This window comes from Colletotrichum godetiae (genome assembly GCF_030913485.1).
Source record: "Colletotrichum godetiae strain CBS 193.32 chromosome Unknown BDP55scaffold_32, whole genome shotgun sequence".
Classification (NCBI taxonomy): domain Eukaryota; kingdom Fungi; phylum Ascomycota; class Sordariomycetes; order Glomerellales; family Glomerellaceae; genus Colletotrichum; species Colletotrichum godetiae.
Genome location: NW_026851280.1, coordinates 138,270 through 157,624, shown reverse-complemented (window position 1 = coordinate 157,624; position 19,355 = coordinate 138,270). Strand labels below are relative to the sequence as shown.

The 19,355-nt window shown below is 51.9% G+C and overlaps 7 protein-coding genes across 7 annotated transcripts; 2 read left to right on the top strand and 5 right to left on the bottom strand.

The window, feature by feature from the left end:
* The first annotated feature begins 68 nt into the window (after positions 1–68).
* BDP55DRAFT_670552 (Alpha/Beta hydrolase protein) lies at positions 69–2,679 on the top strand. The gene has a single exon (XM_060575392.1). It carries the CDS (start codon positions 379–381, stop codon positions 2,419–2,421), a length of 2,043 nt encoding a protein of 680 aa, XP_060427220.1. The 5' UTR covers positions 69–378; the 3' UTR covers positions 2,422–2,679.
* Positions 2,680–5,712: 3,033 nt separating this feature from the next.
* On the bottom strand, positions 5,713–7,517 carry BDP55DRAFT_670550 (uncharacterized protein). Its single transcript, XM_060575391.1, has 5 exons — positions 7,072–7,517; positions 6,676–7,006; positions 6,478–6,595; positions 6,328–6,407; positions 5,713–6,247 (listed from the first exon to the last, which is right to left on the bottom strand). Exons 1-5 carry the CDS (start codon positions 7,231–7,233, stop codon positions 5,988–5,990), a joined length of 951 nt encoding a protein of 316 aa, XP_060427219.1. The 5' UTR covers positions 7,234–7,517; the 3' UTR covers positions 5,713–5,987.
* An 856-nt stretch (positions 7,518–8,373) lies between these two features.
* BDP55DRAFT_227463 (uncharacterized protein) lies at positions 8,374–10,117 on the bottom strand. The gene has a single exon (XM_060566121.1). The coding sequence runs from the start codon at positions 9,922–9,924 to the stop codon at positions 8,578–8,580; it is 1,347 nt and encodes a 448-aa protein (XP_060427218.1). The 5' UTR covers positions 9,925–10,117; the 3' UTR covers positions 8,374–8,577.
* Positions 10,118–12,593: 2,476 nt separating this feature from the next.
* Positions 12,594–13,611, top strand: BDP55DRAFT_556879 (MIP family channel protein; the record flags this gene model as incomplete). The annotated part of the gene is made up of 3 exons (XM_060569634.1): positions 12,594–12,899; positions 12,979–13,282; positions 13,337–13,611. 3 exons carry the CDS (start codon positions 12,594–12,596, stop codon positions 13,609–13,611), a joined length of 885 nt encoding a protein of 294 aa, XP_060427217.1.
* A 233-nt stretch (positions 13,612–13,844) lies between these two features.
* Positions 13,845–15,182, bottom strand: BDP55DRAFT_634159 (epoxide hydrolase; the record flags this gene model as incomplete). The annotated part of the gene is made up of 3 exons (XM_060572635.1): positions 13,845–14,545; positions 14,598–14,795; positions 14,858–15,182. 3 exons carry the CDS (start codon positions 15,180–15,182, stop codon positions 13,845–13,847), a joined length of 1,224 nt encoding a protein of 407 aa, XP_060427216.1.
* A 483-nt stretch (positions 15,183–15,665) lies between these two features.
* Positions 15,666–17,874, bottom strand: BDP55DRAFT_670539 (hydantoinase/carbamoylase family amidase). The gene is made up of 4 exons (XM_060575390.1): positions 17,300–17,874; positions 16,913–17,230; positions 16,034–16,861; positions 15,666–15,980 (listed from the first exon to the last, which is right to left on the bottom strand). The coding sequence occupies exons 1-4, from the start codon at positions 17,455–17,457 to the stop codon at positions 15,911–15,913; spliced, it is 1,374 nt and encodes a 457-aa protein (XP_060427215.1). The 5' UTR covers positions 17,458–17,874; the 3' UTR covers positions 15,666–15,910.
* Positions 17,875–17,997: 123 nt separating this feature from the next.
* On the bottom strand, positions 17,998–18,837 carry BDP55DRAFT_556817 (family 61 glycosyl hydrolase; the record flags this gene model as incomplete). The annotated part of the gene is made up of 1 exon (XM_060569628.1): positions 17,998–18,837. One exon carries the CDS (start codon positions 18,835–18,837, stop codon positions 17,998–18,000), a length of 840 nt encoding a protein of 279 aa, XP_060427214.1.
* Positions 18,838–19,355: the final 518 nt, after the last annotated feature.

The window sequence follows — 19,355 nt, the reverse complement described above, 5'->3', positions numbered from 1 at the left end:
TCTGTACGTTTCTTTTAATAACCACTCGATACCAATTGTACAAATTCATCTTCACTGTCTGTGTGCTCGCCTTGTTGGGCTCTCAATTGAAGCTGAGTTTCTTCCGCCGGGCCACCCGGCCGAGTGTTCGGGGCCGAAATCGGCAATCATGGGTCTGTTCGGCCGATAGGCACACCCGCCAAGACGGGAAGGTGAGAAGGCAATCGTCACCTGAAGGATCGGGACCCCTCATAGGGCAGCGTCGTCGCGAACGCGTGCTCTTCGTCATCATTGCCATCAGGTAATTTCTTTCCAATCCTTCAATCCTGCTATACATCCCCCAATGCATCTTCCTGGAATTGTTTGTGCTTAACTGCGTTCCACACAACGAAAGCAAACATGGAGAAGAAGCAGGTCACAGAGATCCAGCCGCGGCCGGCACCCCCGCCTCCGTCCCGAAAGACTGGACTACCTCAACGGCTCATATTCGCCGGCGTCGTCTTGGCAGTTGGTCTGTTCAACATTTACCTCACAAGAAAACTCCGGTTAGACCAGAACCACGGATTGGATCTTGTGCCACACCCGGTCCCAGTGCAAGAATCCCCGTTTGGACGGTTCCCTTTGCCCAAAGATCCCTTCAAACTCATCCCTTGCACGAACGCTTCAGTCCCGCCGGCCCTCGATGACACTCATCCCGAGCAGACGTGGGCGAGTACTTTCGACCCTGACCCATTCAATTGGAGCTGGGGGAACAAGACCGTCTCAGTTGATCGCGACGATAGTGACTCCTTCACCAGCCGAGGCATCTACCTCTGCGGGTATCTGGAAGTACCGCTGGATTACACCAACAAGTCCGACGACCGGATCGTCCGGCTCGCCATCATCAAATATCAGGTCTCGGGCCTGGCTCGCGTAGGCGAACCCGACAACGGCACCAGAAACCCACCACCGGGCGGTAGAAGCGAGCGCACCATCGTCCTCGAACCCGGCGGCCCAGGCGGCAGCGGAACCTCGTACGGATGGAGAGTCGCGGAGCAAGTCACTAAGCGTCTCAGCGATGGCAAATTCGACGTGCTGGCCTGGGACCCGCGAGGCGTCAACATCACCCGCCCCTCCATATCCTGCTTCCCCTACGACGTCGACAGAGACCACTGGTCCATCCTGACGGGCCAATACATTGAGGTCGCCGCCGACCCGAAGCACCAACTGCAAATCGCCGATGCCATGAACGACGCTACCTTCAAGGCCTGCTGGGAAGTCCACGGCGACCTCGGCCGCTTCATGGGCACCGCCATCGTCTCGCGCGACTTGGAGGAGATCCGCAAGGCTTTGGGTGAGAATGAGCTGACGGGATACCTCGTCAGTTACGGCACGGGTATCGGACAGACGTACGCAAACATGTTCCCGGACAGCGTCGGCCGGGTGATCCTTGACGGGACGGAATACGTTCGCGACCATCGCGAACTGGGCGGCTTCGGATGGACTGCGCTTGACAACGGCACTCACGCCTGGTACGACGGGTTCCTCGGGGAATGCATCAACGCCGGGCCGGACCACTGCGCGCTAGCAAAGCTCAAGAGCAGCAGCGGCGAACCCGTTGCACTTAAGGATCTGGACAAGCGCATGATGTCCCTCATTACATCCCTCATCGACCGCCCTGCCATCGGGTACACGGAGGATAGCGGTCCGTCCCTCGTAACGTACTCTGTTCTCGTCGCCGCAATCTACTCGGCCCTCTACAACGCCCAGAGCTGGCCGGCCCTCGCCCAGATGCTATATGAGCTCGAACAGGGCAACTCGACCCTTGCCGCCGCCTACCTGGAAGACCGGGCGTGGCAATACGACCCAACCATCCCCGCGACGCCTAACAAGCGGCCGACGTCGGAGGAACTCGCCTTCATCGTCATCTGCGCAGATGCCTACGACGCGCCGCTGCCAGTCGACGGACTCGTCTGGTGGGAATCGCTCTGGGCCAACATGTCGTCCCAGTCCTGGGTCGCGGGCAACTCGCGCTTCTTTGACGTCTTCCCCTGTCAGCAGGTCCACAAGTATTGGCCTGAGCCGGTGGACGTGTACCGCGGGGACCTGAACCACACGCTCAAGAACCCGATCCTGTTGATTGCGGAGACGTATGACCCGGCTACGCCGCTGCGTAACGGGCGTAGGTTGCTGAACGAGATGGGGCGGAACGCGAGGTTGATTGCGCATCATGGGTATGGGCATGCGTCGAGGGATACGTCAGATTGTACGGATGGGATCGCGAAGCGGTATATCCTTGAGGGGACGTTGCCTGAGGAAGCAGAGACGGCGTGCTACGCCAACGAGAAGCCGTATCTGTATGGTGTCAAGGACAAGAGTGTGAGTGCTGCAGCTGATGGGGACTGGGATCCTGTCGCTGCGTGGCGGGAGCATCAGCGGGAGGTAGTTCACCTACGTCTTTGAAGAACTTGGGAGTGATGGTCTTTTGGTCAGTGTAATGTACTAGTCAGTAAACAGTGTATGTCCGTAGGCAGGGATTTGGAATAGGAGGGACTTGAGTCGATTCACATCTCAATCTTGACCTGAACTCTTTTGTCCATACCTGTCGGCTCAAGCTGTCTTGTAGCGTGGCCCCTGTAATCGATCGACCTCGAAAACTCAGAAATCTTGGCCTGGAGTCTTATGCCACCCTTGAAAGGGGCGCGGCTCGCAAGTCACCATTCTTCATCACCGTTTTCCGCGGAGGCTGCTGAGATGTCCGAGAATGCAATTGCGACCGGCAGGATGCATTTCAGGCTTGTCCAGAGAGGAGATGCCAAACAAATCCGCCTGTGATTGTTTCCAGTAGTGGGATCACCCAAGCATCCTTCGAACAACACAACAGAAGGGGAGATGAGGCCTCCTCTCACTTCCAATGACATTCCTCTTGAGTGTCGAAGTGGGGTTTCTCAGTAATGTATTCGCGAGAAACGTCATTGCATAATGTACGATCCCGATGGAGGGAACCGCAAAAGCATGGCTGCTGGACTTGATCCTTGATAATATCATGTGTTTGGGGGCATTTCTTTCTGTGAACCTTCAAGAGACCTCTATGTGTTTTAGAAGATTATCGTAAACTCTACACTTAGGGCCGATGTTGATAACAAAAGGTGGGGCTAAACTTTTCACTCTGTAGACTCAAAACCTTGCATCATGGATGCATCGAACCCGGATGAGAGGCTTAGGATACATCAATTAGCTTGAACAGAAAGCCTTACACAGCCGTTGGCGGAGAAAAAGACATGCTCCTGCGTTTCGTTGTCAGTTTCCACTTTGCAACTGCTTCTAGAAAGAGTCTGCTTCAAGATGAGCAACTGTTCACTATACACCTGCCGATGGTGATGACTGGATCCGAACACGCAACCGAGAGGTACAAGTATCTCACAACATGTTGAACGTGTTGGAGAGTAAGTACCTAGTGTTCGAAGCAGTCACGAATTTCGTTCATACTTACTCCAACTGGAACTGGAAGTTCAAAGGGTCCTAGTGTTGGCCTTTCTTCGGCAATTGCAAGACATGAAACCCCGATTGCCACGGCCCTCGACTTAATGGCCATCTACCACCTTACCTTGCTTATTTCCCCATACATCATGTGGACTCATAACACTTCATATCTGGAGCCAGAAAGTGAGGTGATGACCAGCTGAATGACTGCTTAGGAGAGCATTGGCGAGACGGCCGAAGTATTAGATGCTTGAGGAGTGCTGACTCGTCAACAATAACTGAAGATGCCACAGCCGCAGGGGAACCTGTGACCTCCATGGTCCTTCCGGCAAACCCGAATTCAAGACAAGATAGACAACAAGTTCGATAGATAGTTCAGTCCCTGAGCACCAGGTCTAGAGCGTGGAATAAACGTCATGCGGGCCAATCGGCATGGCCAATCGGCATGGAGCAACGCTTATTTGTATGTACAGTGACTTGTGTATAGAGAGTATATCATAGTTGAAGTCTTAGGTGGCTCGAGTACGCGATGCTACCTTACGTCGAGTTACAGCCGGATCCAATAATTATCGGCAGTTGCAGTAGACACTGACATTGAATGTTAGCAAGTCATAGAGACGTCTCTGAGGCAAGGACTTACAAATCTTGCGCAGTAGCGCCGCCTCCCCCTGAGCAACCATCATAGGTGCCAGACTGCTCTTTGCACTGTTTCTAATGATCAGTATCTGAGAGCCAATGATGGAGTTCACGTGAGGTTTACCTTGGCCGGGCAACCGCTGATGCAGTCAGACTGCGTGCCGTAGACGTGTCCCGTCCAGGCGTGTGCGGCCAGAGGCGCTGTGAGGGCGATGACGAGGGTGAGGAACTTCATTCTGTTGTTTGTGTAACGGAGACTAGTAGAGGATGTGGGCTCCGATAGGGGAAAAATAAAGCTGTTGGTCGTGGATATCACGGTCATCTTATAGTGGAATTCAGAGCATGCCGCATGCCGCATGCAGTCACACAATCAATAGTACCAGTGTTTATTTCTCAGACTCTTGTAAAGTGTCGGCTGTCGGGGCCCGAAGATTCTTAGTTCCGTTCCTTCAGATCGTACTACCTTACACAGTTGCGCTTAGCTATGAAAGCTTATTAGATTGATCTGGTAAATCAAAGTTTATTTTGTTGGCTTATGGGGCTAGTTGCCAGGAACCCAAGTCTGTTGTGTCATATAACCTGGCGGTATGGTGTGGTACGGTGCAAAAGATGTCTCTTTGGGCCATAGTAGCCGAGCTTTAACTCTATGCATATAAGTATAGACTTCAACTATATTGATAAAGCACTTCAACATGTTCATGACCAGCGGCTGATTCATTTGCGAATAACACAGAATGGAACAATCGCCCCCAAAAGGGGGATTGCAACGTCGACCGGTGGGATGCATCGACTAAGTCATGCAATCTTCCGGTACTATTCATATTCGTAACTAGCCTGAGCTATGAGTATCCACGCGCATTTCTCAAACTTTTACATCCCGATCCCGAAACCGAACCCCGGTTCCGTTGTACGGGTGAGTTTCCTGATGATCGAGGCGTGGTGGCTCACTACCGACCCATCCGATGCAGCTTGAGCATGACTCGACGAACGACAGTAGTCGAAGGCAATACGATATTGACCCATGAATGCCCTACAAATACTGGCGAGGCTGTGTCATCAGATCTTCTCCATCTCGTAGGGCCATCTCACCGCCCGGACCAGATTACTACAGTGGATACAGTCTTTGGGCGCCTTGGCGACGGAGTCTCCGGTCAACCAGTGTTCATACCACTGCGGATAACTAATGTTACTTCTGTGTTGCCCGGATATCCGGGGCCTCCGAGTCATAGTCCTCAACGTGCCGGCGCAAGACGGTCACTTGGTCTGGGCAAGGGAATTACCAACGTGAAATTTTGTCCATGAAAGACTCCAGCATCACTGATGTGCGATTGTTGCGCCTTTGGGAGACTGAGGTCTTGCTAAGCTGGTGTCCTCGATCGCGTTTTGACCTTGAGATGCTTTGATATCTGAAGCTAACGCAGAGATTTGATTCATCCTTGATTCCGCAATACATTATACACTTCTATCGGTCGCTTTATCGTAACTACGTGCATGAGATCACGATGAAAGACATGTGTCGTGAGATACAGTCGTCTTGGTTGGTTGCAGTATGCACTGGCATGAAACCAGAAGCAGGGACCCTGGAATAATTGGGACCTAATCCCTGCATGTATTGATTATCAAGTAGAGCAGGGGGTTACTTTTGACAGTTTGACAATTCATTAATATTCTATGTGGTACTAGTACTTTTATCGGGGACCGATCAAAATGGACAAGCTGACTCAAGGAGCGAGTAAGCTAATCTCTCATGGTGAGACCATGCGAGAAAGATTTGAGTATTGTGTGTTGGTTCATAGGCCAATATGAGGGCACTGTCCATCCTCTTCGCCAAGTTGGTGACATCCGAATAGGGTAGCCTGCGCTTGACTCATGTTGTAATAAGGCTCGAGAGTTTGTCTCCTTAGTCTCTCTTAAGCCCGAGAATAATTCGTAGAAGAAGCGCCAGTATAATTCGTGGGCTGATCTGCGTGTTGGCCATCGGCACCGTTGCTCAGTCCAGCTATACGTAGCTGGCGCTGGAATACGGATAGCATAGTGTTTTCGCTACTTCCGCGCGAGGAATGCCTTGTTGTGACGTTCACGGCTAGTTTCCGTAGCATGGGGATCGACGTGGCCATGATTGTGGCTGATATCTCAGCGCTTTCCCAAATGAAGAGGGTGCTTAATGTGTCTAAGGAGGAAGTATCAGCCTGAAATGAGTCCATCGCCTTTAATGACTTCTCGATCGCGACCAGGTGCATTAAAACTTACAAATACTTCCGGAGTCGAATATACTACGTGACTGTGGTCCGAAGAGATATAAAACTTTAACTATCCCAGTAGCTCCAGCGCTGCGAATGACGTCAACAGACGAACCCCAAACTCGAGTGTTGATACAACGGGTGCGAAATCGAAACTTACACGATACCCATACTCATCGCAACGCAGATGCCGACCCGTTCTCGTGTGCTAAGATGAAGGGGCCATATAATTTTCCACGGTAGCAAGGAAAGGTAAATGTCCAAAAAAGCCGAATATGCTGCGCGTGAGATACATGTAGTCAGCGATTCCAAACCTCGAATGAACCCTGGGTGACATAGATAGAAGCAATGACATTACCGTTAACAAATATCCCAAACGGAACGGATACTTCGCGTGGCCAGCACGGCTCCGGTCCGCCAGGGCCACATGGATTGAGAAATAACGGCAGCCACAGCGCAATGAAGAGGTTCATGGAGAAGATGATAAACCACAGCATCCACCGAAGCTTCCCCGTCATTAAACGCATGAGCGTGAAGGCGAATGATGTCTTGCTTAGCGCCCACGCTATGTTTGACATTATCCCGGCTGCCCCACTGATCTTGCTGTACTTGGGGACGGTTAATATCCCCGCAAACGTGGACGCACTTAGAAGCGCGACACGGAGCCATATCATAGAAGTGAAGAGAATCTAGATATCGTATTAGAAGAGCAACAGAGAACTTGAAGACGAATTGCGTGGAGGCGCATACTAACCCACGCAGTAAGTATGACATAGTCGTCCGTCCCTAGTCGCCAGCTTCTCAGCGCGACGACTCTCGCGTAAATCCTGAGAGCGAGAAAGGTCGTTGCCAGGACAAAGAGGACAACCAAGGACACGATTGCTCGTAAGGTTGTCGACGGTAACGTATTATCCATGGTGTCCTTTCACGACGCCATTCTGGCAGCGAGGTAATAGCCGTGGTAATATCATGGGACGTTGAGAAAGATGAAACACCAAGGACGGTAGGTCGGGATTCCGGGAAGACGGCGAGAACGGAAAAGAAAGATATTCAGTCACGGGCCACCGGAGGGGGCCAACCTCCCAAGCTTGGACCATTTCGTCACTGGTGTGGTTCGGTCCAGAAGGGAGGAAGCGGAAAAAGCAAAATGTTGCAGATGATAGAATCCTACATTTATCTCTTGTATTTTTTTGGCCAGTGGATTATGAGCGGTGACTATGCCCAACAACAGTGGATTACCGGTAGTCGGCTTGATCCTTTGTACCCCTTCGGTGGCTCTTAGCACTTTTGACGCGGATTGATACATGTGATATTGGGTGTCTTGAAGTTTCAAGCCTGGGCAGAAAGTTTAAAGGTTAAATATCTACTCTATCGCAACCCCTTTCTTTTCAAGCTTTGATAGACGAAGTTTGGAGTTCTTCTTATGTACATATTTTCGAAGTGATGACATCAATCGATAGATGGAGCACGTCGTAGTTGCGGTGTATTCACCTCGCTCTTGATGAGACAGACACTGTAGGATAAGAAGAAAGAGGTAAGCCTTCCGCGGTTTGGTTTCAATGCACCACTCAGTGGCCTGTCCAGGGCCACTGAATCGACTTGACCGCGTGAAATGCCGCAACAGGAGGTGCGCAGGCCATATGGTGGCACAAGCCGGGGTTCAGACTCACTTGACTGCCGGACCCCTTGCCTGTGGCTCAAGCTGCTGCGACAACGGCCAAGATGCTATGGATTGTCAATGTCTTTGGTACCGAAAGAGGATTGGATGTAGCTGCCGCGCAGGGAGATGCTAGGCCGAACCTAACGATCCTGTGGCGTATGTACATCTCAGCCAGGGGTCTAAGACAACCCGCAGCATCACGTTGACTTCAGGTGCAGGAGTCTGGACTCGCGCCATCATACCATAACGGTCGCAGGAAGTACGCCGTGCACCAGAGACATTGACAAGTCATATTCAGCCTCTGACAACTTGCTCCCAGCTCAGCTTATTACCGGAGTTATTGGTTCCAAGTTTTCTAGAACAGGCCAGTTGCACAAGACTTATCGTTCTGAGAGGCGCCAAAACAAAACCCACATGACTTCATGTTTCGAGCCCAAGCTGCTTGTGAAACGCAATTCGCTTTACGAAGCTCTAGGCTGGAATACCTAGGTACTAGAGTACCCAGTGACATATTGATGCTCTGATATCCCTGCTACAGTCAACTAGGATTACTCAGAAAGCCGGGTACCAAGTGTCAATCTTCTGGTACATAGTTAAGACCTAAATCCACTCAGCCGGACTCTTCAATCCTAACTTCTCGCTAACACCCTCTGTTTCTTGTGCTTTCTTGTTCACGCTCTCCATCTCAAAGCCAGCCACCTTCTTGTAAACTCGACCAATGTCTTCTAATTCGTCCTTCGGGACGACATCATAAACGTTGTCAAACCCATCAGGCGCTCTTTCCTCGCAAACTTGCAAGACGTGATCTGGTCCATTTCCTCGATTTGCCATTATAATCTTGGACGTGGCTGGCAACCGCTCCGACTCATACGCCTTCAGCGCCGCCACCACATCATCTGGGTTCTCGACAAGTTGCTTCGCAAGAGTCTCCGCGTCAATAATGGCTTGCGAAGCGCCGTTGGAGCCAATCGGGTACATGGCATGTGCAGCATCGCCAAGCAAAGTGAGACGGCCGAAACTCCAACGCTCAACAGGGTCCCGATCGCTCATGGGAAACTCGAAGACCTTCTCGGTAGCGTCGATGAGATCCTTCATCTCAAGCCCACCACACCGCCATCCTTGGAACGGACCCTCAAACACAGACTTGTCGACCGCTTTGGTCCAGTCCGTCTTTGGCGGAGTGAGATCCTCGTCGTCCTTGTCTCGTATCCTAAGCTCGGCGATCCAGTTCACGAGACTCTTGCCTTTGTCTGCTGAACGTTGGCTGATGGGGTAGGCAATGAACTTTTGATCGGCGTGACCGGCCCATACCATTGAAGCTCCGGTGAGGTACGGCTCACGCTCAATACAGCCGCGCCAGAGCATGCGGCCCGAGAATCGCGGCGGGCCTTCGTTAGGATAGAGAACCTTTCTCGCGGTCGAGTTGATCCCGTCGGCGGCTATGAGGACATGACCTGTGACGTTTGACTGTCCTGCTGGCGCACCATCTCGGCGCTGCGAAAATTCCGCTGTGATGGTCTTCTCGTCCTGTGAGAACCCTGTCAGAGCGTGGTTGAGGTTGACCGCCCCTTCGCCTAATCGCTCTTTGACGGCACTCAGAAGCAGCATCTGACATTCGCCGCGATGAACGCTAAATTGAGGCACCGCATAGCCTGCCTTGAGACCTCGCGGCTCGCTAAGAATGGGGTGGCCGTGGCGGTTGTAAAAGTTGAGCTCTTGCGTCTTGACGCCGGTCTTCTCGAAAGCTTCCAGGAGTCCGAGATTGCGAAGAATAAGAATGGCGGAGGGTTGCACGTTGATACCGACGCCAAGAGTTGTGAGTTGTGACGCTGCCTCGAAGATGTGGATGTCGGTGTAACCAGCTGCATGGAGGGACAGTGCCGTTGTGAGGCCACCAATCCCTGCACCGGCGATGATGATCTTGGGCTGAGGGTTTAGAAATGGCATTTTGCGTGCTCTCGATTGGTAGTTGTGAAGAAACCAATTGTGTCAAAGTTGAATAGACCGAGAAACGAAGAGTTGTCGTCACAAAGTCATGAGGTTGGGTCATAACATAGAAAATGCATAATAAAGCCTCCACCGGCAACTTCAAGTCTAAGTGGTTCCGAAAGTCGGAATCGGTGGAGTTTTTTGACTGCCGACTTTAGGTGCCGCGATTTCGCAAATTTTTGCAAGATCCACAGAAACTAGGACCGCCGATGCAGTTCCGCTTAGCACTCAATACCTGATCACAACTTATTCGTTGATCATGAACTATTGTCAGGTTGGAACTCAGTACAGACGTTCACGTTCAACCATGCCACAGGGTATATTCCGTAGCTCCGCTTCGTGTGCTTCACCCCGCACAACTACCCCAGATCACGATGCTTTGGCCCTCTTCTCAACCACGTGGGGATCTGGCCGAAGGTGGAAGATTCATGACCCTGGCCCCAGCCCCGGCCCCATTTCACGAGACTAGCGGCCGAGTTCCAAGACCGCAAGCACTCCACTGGAGTTTGGAGATGATGAATTGACAAAAGCCTCCGAAGCGCTTGGAAATGACAAGTATTTACGCTTCGAGTCAAGGCTACTTCGCCAAACATGACATAACTGGGGCTCACGAGCTTTATTCATCCGTTGAGCAACCGAATGTTCAGGTAGATCCCTTCGCCAGGCTGTCGTTGGTCGCGCCATCCTCACTTCAAGCAGTTTGAGCCTGCTCACTCTCGACTCAGTGTATCGCGTAGGTATCGCAAGAGATAGCCTTTTCGATGGTCGGGTGATACATAGCAGAAACTTCTCGCATCGTATCTGAAATTCAACAGCTCGTAAAGAGATGAGACAGCCACCTTCTCAACCTTCTCAACAATCACAGAATTGCAACAGACAGCTTGACGGCTGTAAGTCCAAAGAGAGGCGGAGACACAACTCCATGGTGCTGGACTGTCACACCACGAGGCATAATGGGAGGAAGTGTAAATATGAAGCGTCTAGTGCTCCCCAAATATTTATTCCATTTGGCACCAAGTTGAGTTGTAGTCAGCGGGATGTCAATGTTGCCTTTGTGCGGGCTGCGAACCGCAACTTGATAATGGTCCCTGTCGGCAATTCGCAGCTTGGTATGAGCCCATACTTCCATCCCGGTGTTAGACCAAATCGAAGATCTTGCTGAATCCAACTTCGATCTCATCGACAAATCCATCGCCATGAAGAGAGCCAAAGAGGATAGTTACGTGGCAACGACATAATTCGCTTAGGTGTGCGACTAAGAACACCTCATGGAAGTCGCACTTGCTACACCAGTCGTACCTGTGTTTTGCTGTAGGTTTCCAGGTACTTGATCAACATGTTTGGGTATGACACGTTGGGCAACGTTCGTATTCGATGATGAACGACTGTCGACCATATTGGACTTTGATGCGGCGTTCTGCCTAGTTGTTTCTAGAATAATGCTCAGAATGATTAAGTATGTATGCCAATTGGAAATCATAGTTCTTACATTGGAGAATTGAGCTGATCTTTCTACTCCCGGTGCTAGAGTATAATTGGGATGCGGGAGTGATCTCCTCAGAAGTTAGTTATTTTGCGATGCAAATAACAGAATGCCTGATTTGAGACTGGCTCACCGTACTTCAGCACCCCTTTCCTAGCGCAAACTTGACTGTCTCGTATTGATGTATGGCATCTGAAAGTGATACCATGTTGTTAGCCGCCGCGGCCACTATTGGCCGGATAAGAAATATGGCAGCTTCTCTTCACAGATGGCATTTCCAACCGAGTCACACGAATTTGATGCGCTTTGTTCAACACGTACAAGCACAAACGTAACACTGAATCTGTTGAGCATCAAAACAATCTCTCGGACCTTGCTTCCTACTGCCTGTTTCCGTTGACCGGTTGACGGCACGGAGGTTTTTGGGACTCCTAGTTCCAGCCACTAGCAAACTGACGGACGGACGCTAGACTTTCTATTTCAGATTTCCTGAGATGGGGGACTCTGGACCACACGTAAGTGGATGGCGTGGGGAATGTCCCGCAGACGCGGAGCGAGCCACGCAGAAAAGAGAGACCTCCCAGGCGTGAGCCGTAGGAATTTCACTCCTTGTCAACAAATCAAACGCGGGATGTTGGGCAAGTGGAGGCGGGCGCGCGGCCTGGCCGCTTGTCATCGTATCGAATTCGAAAGTGAACGGCGGCGCGCCAGATTAGGAGATTCCAGCACGTCTGCGGCTTAGAGCAGCTTCAAAGAATGCACCGATGATTGGGGGCGCCAGGCTAAATGTCTCACCATGGGGGTACCACTGACGTGCGCACCGCATCACGAAGAGTCATTAGAGCCGCTTCGAGTTAAACATACTCCAAGCCACACCCGTTGAGCTAAACCCCTGACGGAGGATTTCTGGGACGGCGTTTTGTGATATTCCTTTGTGTTTACCCCCTATGGAAGATTTTCCTCCATACCTAAAGTAGGTACAATGTCGCCATCATACATGTTCAAAAGGGTCCCCTCCCTTGCACTCGGATGTTTCTCCTTTCCACCCATGTTCCTTGATGGCAATAGCACCTCCAACATCGACGCAAGCAACTGAATCAGAAACGAGAGAGAGACAGGGAGATAGATAGAGGAGAGCTTAAAGATGTCGAAACCCCAGGACCGTCACCACGATCACGCCAACGGCCAGCACCACGAGATTCCCAAAGCCCATCTCAGCACCATGGGAGGACATCTTGTTGCAGCCTCCGGCGAGTTCGTTGGCACTTTTTTCTTCCTGTATTTTGCGTACGCCGGCAACATCATGGTGATCAAGCAGGGAACAGCCTCGGCCGGTGATGGCACACTCAGTAGCGAGGGCGTAGTTTTCATCGCCCTGTCATACGGTCTCTCTCTGCTCGTCAACGTCTGGACATTTTACCGTATCAGCGGCGGTCTCTTCAATCCCGCAGTAAGTTCATTGATCTCCAGGAGCACGTTAGCTCCCTTGCTTCATTCATTGAGCCGCATGCTGATGGGAGTGAGGATAGGTGACTCTCGGCCTTTCTCTCGGCGGTCAATTGCCGTGGATGCGGTCCGCTTTCCTCGTGCCGGCTCAGATGCTGGCCGCGATGTGCGCTGGCGGATTGGTCGAAGCCATGTTTCCAGGCCAAGTCTCTCAGGCAAACTCGCTGCTTGGAACTGGGACATCTGTCGCTCAGGGACTTTTTCTCGAGATGTTCTTTACCGCGCAGCTTGTCATCGTTGTTTTTATGCTGGCCGCCGAGAAGTCTCGTGATACGTTCCTCGCACCAATCGGCATTGGCCTGGCTCTGTTCATGATTCTCATCCCAGGTAAGATGAATTCTTCACTTAGTTTCACAAGACAGAAGTCTGACATTCGAGTAGGTGTCTGGGTTACTGGCGGTTCCTTGAACCCCGCCCGCAGCTTTGGATGCGCCGTTGCAGGTAGAGCCTTCCCTAATTATCACTGGATCTACTGGCTCGGTCCATGCATGGGAGCCGCTTTGGCAGCTGCGTATTACCGGTTCGTCAAATGGGCTCACTACGAGGAGGCCAATCCTGGCCAGGATTTACCAGCAGACCCGAAAGATCTAGCTGCGGTTCACCCGGGAAATCATGGGCTACCTCATAGTTTGATACCCCATCGTCACGAAGTCTAATGATGATCGTCTCATGTAAAATTGTTAATTATGTGTTGTCGGGCTGGCGTATTCTCTGTGTCTGGCGTTAATATGGACTTCGGAATGGCACTGGGGCATGAAGGACGGAAAACAGCATGAGGTTGGTAGCGCACAGGGTTAATAGCATTAGGGATATCTTTGTAGGAAGACGAAATCTTGAGTCCACATACTACGAGAACCTAGTAACAATACAACTTGTGTTTCAACCTGCTCTATAGTTTTGATCGAATACTTTGCTTAGACAACAACTCAGCAACATCATGCGCACCACCGCCCTTGCTGAACATCTCCCTTAGATCCTTGACCAATATCTCAGGCCTCTCATGAGCAGCAAAATGTCCACCATCACCATGCGTGGCGGCAAACACAACAGGACCCAGCGTCTTAGCATGGGTCATCGGCGGAACAATCAAGTCCATGGGGAAGATGGACAGGCCGAGCTTCACACGCGGTACCCATGTAATGTGCTCAGTATGCGGCTTGGGATGTGTAACCTCGTAGTAAATCCGCGCGCTAGCCTCGGGGCCAGCAGTCGAGAACTGGTAGATGGAAATCCAAGTCAGGAGCTCATCATCTGTCCATGGGTACGAATCGGTCCAGTCGTGCAGCTTCTCAAGGATCCAGGATAATAGCGCCACGGGTGAGTCAACCCACGCGAGGCCCACGGTCGCAGGCTTAGTGCTCTGCTCGAGGTTATATCCGCGACCCTCTCTCTGAAACCATTGGCTTCTCTGGATGCCTTTCTTCTCCTTTTCAGAGTAAGGGAAGAGGTTCTTGATGTACTGTAGCGGGTTCTTGAAGAAAGATGGCGGGCTCGCGGACACCATGTTGATGTGGGATGCGAGGACGTGGTCTGGGTAGAGCAGTCCCATGAACCTGGTAATTCCGAAGCCCCAATCGCCTCCTTGAGTAACTACTCGATCGTTAGCTCACATCTCAAGAGGTGCGAAAGTGCGAAGACTAACCATACTGCTCGTAACCAAGCTTCAGCATCACCTTGTGCATGACCTCGGCATACTGAGGCAGGCGGAAGCCTGGCTTGTCCGGACCCTCCGAAAACCCAAAGTTGGGAAGTGATGGTGCTACGACATCAAAAGAAAGACCATTCTTCTCCGTCGTCAATAGCGGAAGAATCTTGAGGACCTCGAGGAAGCTACCGGGCCCTGATATCAAGTCAGTCATGGGCAACATGCGTGCTTAGAGTACCTAATGAGGTGAAACCTACAGCCGTGAGAAAAAAGAAGCGGCACAGCTCCAGGTTGTTTGCTCTTCTGGTAGAGGAAGTGAATCTCGAGGTCGCCAAAACCGTCCACGGAGATGGTTGTCGTGAATTGCGGCAACTCATTCAGCTTGGCTTCAGCCGCGCGCCAATCGAAGCCGTTGCGCCAGCGCTGGGCCAACCTCTTCACCTCTGAGACCGGCGCACCATAGTCCCAGCTTTCAGTGAGCGCAGACTCTGGTGGGAATTTGGCAATATCGAGCTTGGCGTGGAGCTCTTCGATCTTTGAGTCTGGGATCTCGATCTTGTACGGCTTGATTCCGGTAGTCATGGTGATGGTATAGTCTCACGTCTTGACTTTTCGTGGTTTTCAATTCGGGATTGCGGCGTGAACTATCGCCAGCTGTAGATAGTGTCTTAAAACAGGGTTGAGTCAGTACTTTGTTAGAGGCTTGGATAAGTCTGGACAGGCTGGACCTCCGACGATGTTTTATCTTGACGCTCCACAAACACGCCCTTCTTTGGACGATCCGGTTGATGGCGTCACAATTGGGTGGAAGTAACTTGCTGCGGTCTTACTAATCCATGTTCGCTGTTATGGTGCCTCTAACACGCTGTGTGGCTGTCTTGTTGCATCGGGAGTGAGCGTGAGGGGTCTCCGAGGTCCAGCACGGTTGTTTCCACAGCGCTAAATGCACCAAAGTCCCAGACGCACTCTTGGAGGGTCTGACATCATAGAAGAGCGATCGTCGTGTTGCAAAGGCGCGATAATGACAATCAACATGAAGGGCGTGCTGATAAATTAAGGATTTCTTACAAATGGAGCGTTTTGGCATGAGTTTGGGCCGTCCCAGGGCATTCATGCGATTAGTTTGGTGCAGGAGTTAATGCATGTGCTTGACCTCACTCACGAACTGAGTGTTCACTCACAGATACTCACGTCACCCAAATCTCCAGTGAGTGATATGTCTTCGGAATGAACAAAATGACATGTTTCTGGTAGAAAAGGATTCCAACGGCTAGTTGTGAATTTTTCCTTCTCAAAACCTCTCATAACCATCACTTCCTGCTAGCTCTGAGATGGTCGTAGCTTACAACGGCTTCAAGCAGGGTCTGAGTGCCATTCGCACTGCAGCAAAGTTAGCTCACGGTTTTCACAACACGAAGGGCGCATCCACTGACCAATCTTCCGGGCTGCAATACTCCTCGGGGTGATGGCTCACACCGTCCTTGCAAGGGACAAAAATCATCGTAGTCGGACACCGTTTGCTCGTATAAACGCTGTCATGCCCCGCGCCGCTCGTCAACGGCAGCCAGCCGTCCGGCCCAAAAAGACCAATCGCCGCGCTCTCCACGGCCTGGATGCACTCCTTATCAAACTTGACCGCCGCCGAATCGGTATCCAGCGTCCACTGCATCTCGACCCCGCGGCCATCTTCCGCGGCGATCTTTTCAAACGACTCGATGCATCGCCTCTGCACCTCTTCGACCACTGCGTCTTTGGGGTGGCGGATATCGAGGGTGAATGTGACCTCTGAGATGATAGTGTTGGTCGACGAGCTTGGTGGAATCTTGAGAACACCTGTCGACACCAAGGCCCCGAGCTCTTTCGCGATGGCATTGGAGGAAGCAATCATCTTTGACGCCGCAAGCAACGGGTCCCTGCGGGACTTCAACGGCGTGGTGCCCGTGTGCGCGTCGCGGCCCGTGATGGTGAAGGTGAACCAGCGGTACGCCTGCGCGCCCTGCACGACGCCGATCTTCCTGCCGTTCTCCTCGAGGATGGGGCCCTGCTCGATGTGCAACTCGAAATGCGCGCCCAGAGGGTATCCAGCTGATGCGTCGCTTGAGCAGGCGAGGGGACCGATGTAGCCGTGTCGTTCCAGTTCGGATTTGACGGTCACAGAAGGGTCGAAGATGTCGCCTAAGTCCCAGGCCTTTTCCCGCGGGATTTCACCTGCCCAGACACCGGAGGACATCATCGATTTTGGGAAACGGGCGCCTTCTTCGCTGTTTTCTGTCAGACATCATGCATTTTCTCGAAGCAGTTACCGCACTCACTTGGTCCAGTTGACGATACCAACATCGAATTGCGTCTTAAAGTTGTTGTCCTTTAGTGTTCTCATCACCTCCACAGCGGCCAGAACGCCGAGAATACCGTCATATCTGCCACCGCGGGGCTGGGTATCAAGATGGCTCCCCATGGCTGTCATCGGGGCGGAGGACTTGAGCGTCCCTTGACGTTTCGCAAACATGTTCCCCATCTCGTCAATTGAAAGTTCACAGTCAAGGCTTGCTACCTCATCAGCGAACCATTTTCTAACGCGAGCATCATCGTCGGACAGCGCCAGTCTGGCCATGCCCGTTTCTGTCACACCCCTGCCATCATACATGTTAGCATTCATACCGACTCATCTGTTCAAGGAAATGAGAAATGGTAACACATACTTTCCATATCGATGTTCTGCACCCCATTGACAGGTATGATGAATCGTCTCTTGAAGCCTGTCGGTATTGATCTTGAGTCCAGATAAGGAACCCCGCGCGGTTGAGAGTGACCTCATCTGGCTGGAAACACACAGCACTGGCCTGAGGCGGGCGATCATGGTGAAAACGATGCCCTTAAGAAACTCAATATAACAACTACACACTGCAATCCCGTGTTCGTGAGAGCCAATGAGTCTCTGTCAATTGTAAATGGTGGCAGACGCAGTTGGGTTGATGTAGGAGGGTGAAGAGAGATAGGCAAAGGCCCTGACCCCGGACCTTGTCTCCGGCAAATGCGCCCGAAACCGGGGTATCGCACCGGCGAAGCGCAGCCGTGGATGAGGCATTCAGCAGCTATTATGGCATGTCAGCCAATCAGACGTCGTTCACACCCACTAATTGTCATATTTCTACGCCTTGAACGCCCTTCATGACATTTTCTCTGGATCTGAGGTGAGGGAGGATATTGGCTAAGCTGAGTCAATTTCAACCGATCTCTACGGACTAATTAGCTACCGCCCTATTGTGACACACCGACACTATCCGGCCTCCAAGTCTCCATCAGACCCATTTCTACCAAAAACGGCAGTAGAGCGAGCTTCTTCCCCATCAGTAACTTATCCCCAAGATTGTGACAATTCCTGTACTTAATCTCCTGTCTAAGTCGCAGTCGGTCGGCCAGGTATCGCAGTCGCCGATGAACGGACCGTCACCCCAGTCTGAGAGACGAAAGCCGCTGCGCCGGTGTACATCGTCGGCCCCGGGATCTTGTACGTCCCAGTAGGCGATTGGGAGATAGCATAGATCAACCCATCCTCCGCCGGCTTATACAAGTCTACAGCCGACGTTCCAGCGGGCTCGTCGCTCCCGCCGCCAGTAACCTCAATGTTGACACACTGCGGGTAGTGCTGCGCGCCTAGCCCTGGATACCTAGCAAAATGGAGAGCGATAATTTCATGTCGAAGTACGTAGTGACCCGACTGGATCTTGGGTGGAATCTGTACCACCCAGGTCGCATTATTGCGGATGAGGATGTCGCTCGCCCAAATACCCCACGCCGTTGCGAAACTCGTGGCATTAAGACTCGGATCAACCAGTCCAACCTTGTCAATCGCGAAAAAGGTCAACTTTGTCTTGTCGATGGACTCACAGGACCCTCTGTCGATGCCGCAGAAAGCGAGGTACGTGATGACCGGGCCATGGTGTGACTCGGGCCAGCCTTGCCATTGAAAGTCAACCGTGTCACCAGCAGCAACGGGTGCATGCCCCTGAGCGTTGGTCGCATTGACATGGCAGACGATGTCAGGTTTGCCGTAGCTCTCGGTGCTGATCCAACCATCGTTCTTGACTGTGGTGCTCCATGCTGCGAGGATATTGGGGTTTGAGGATCGTGTGTTGAAGCCTTGGTAGGATGCACCCTCGATTACGAAATTTGTCACTCGGCTGTGGGCGGATGCTAGAGAGATGAATCCAAGGAGGATTGCTGGGGTGAGAAGCATGTTCGTTCTTGGGTTGGCTGGGTTGCGTCCGTAACTCGTTATCCAGCCCAACTCACGAGAAGCATCTGGACAGCACTTGGCGGGTGCAAGTGCACCTCGAATTGATCATATACGCAAAGCATTAGACAGTCGCCTGCATCTGCGAGAAGAGTTTTCGCCGGCCACCTGATTTGGCTCTGAAATGGCCAGGGAGTAGCAAGGTTCCGGCCATGTCGAGATCAAGTTGCTGTAACGACGGGACGCGATGGTAGACAAAGGCGCAGCACAGAAGTTCGAACGATGTAGCATCTAAGGTAGCCGGGATATTACGCCATATTAATGAATCTGGTCGCCCGCCAAGCTTTCAAGGTCCATTTGGCGTCGGCAATCCGGGTGAAGTCTGGTCGTGTGAGCTAAACAAAAGTGCTTGTTTTCTAAATAAGAAAATAAAGTAATCTAGCCTGAACCGTGCCCCTTGCCCCTTGAATCTCGGAGGATGATGAGAACACGTCCCCTTCGAGATGCCTCCAAGCGCGGAT

Bases quoted from the DNA above. Each gene is read 5' to 3' on its own strand.
- BDP55DRAFT_670552 (XM_060575392.1), top strand. From the start codon at position 379: ATGGAGAAGAAGCAGGTCACAGAGATCCAGCCGCGGCCGGCACCCCCG.
- BDP55DRAFT_670550 (XM_060575391.1), bottom strand. From the start codon at position 7,233: ATGGATAATACGTTACCGTCGACAACCTTACGAGCAATCGTGTCCTTG. The intron at 7,007-7,071 runs GTTAGTATGCGC...TACGATATCTAG, and splicing joins ATGTCATACTTACTGCGTGG to ATTCTCTTCACTTCTATGAT. The intron at 6,408-6,477 runs GTAAGTTTCGAT...CGTCATTCGCAG, and splicing joins GCGATGAGTATGGGTATCGT to CGCTGGAGCTACTGGGATAG.
- BDP55DRAFT_227463 (XM_060566121.1), bottom strand. From the start codon at position 9,924: ATGCCATTTCTAAACCCTCAGCCCAAGATCATCATCGCCGGTGCAGGG.
- BDP55DRAFT_670539 (XM_060575390.1), bottom strand. From the start codon at position 17,457: ATGATCGCCCGCCTCAGGCCAGTGCTGTGTGTTTCCAGCCAGATGAGG. The intron at 17,231-17,299 runs GTATGTGTTACC...GTATGATGGCAG, and splicing joins GCAGAACATCGATATGGAAA to GGGTGTGACAGAAACGGGCA. The intron at 16,862-16,912 runs GTGAGTGCGGTA...GACAGAAAACAG, and splicing joins GGTATCGTCAACTGGACCAA to CGAAGAAGGCGCCCGTTTCC.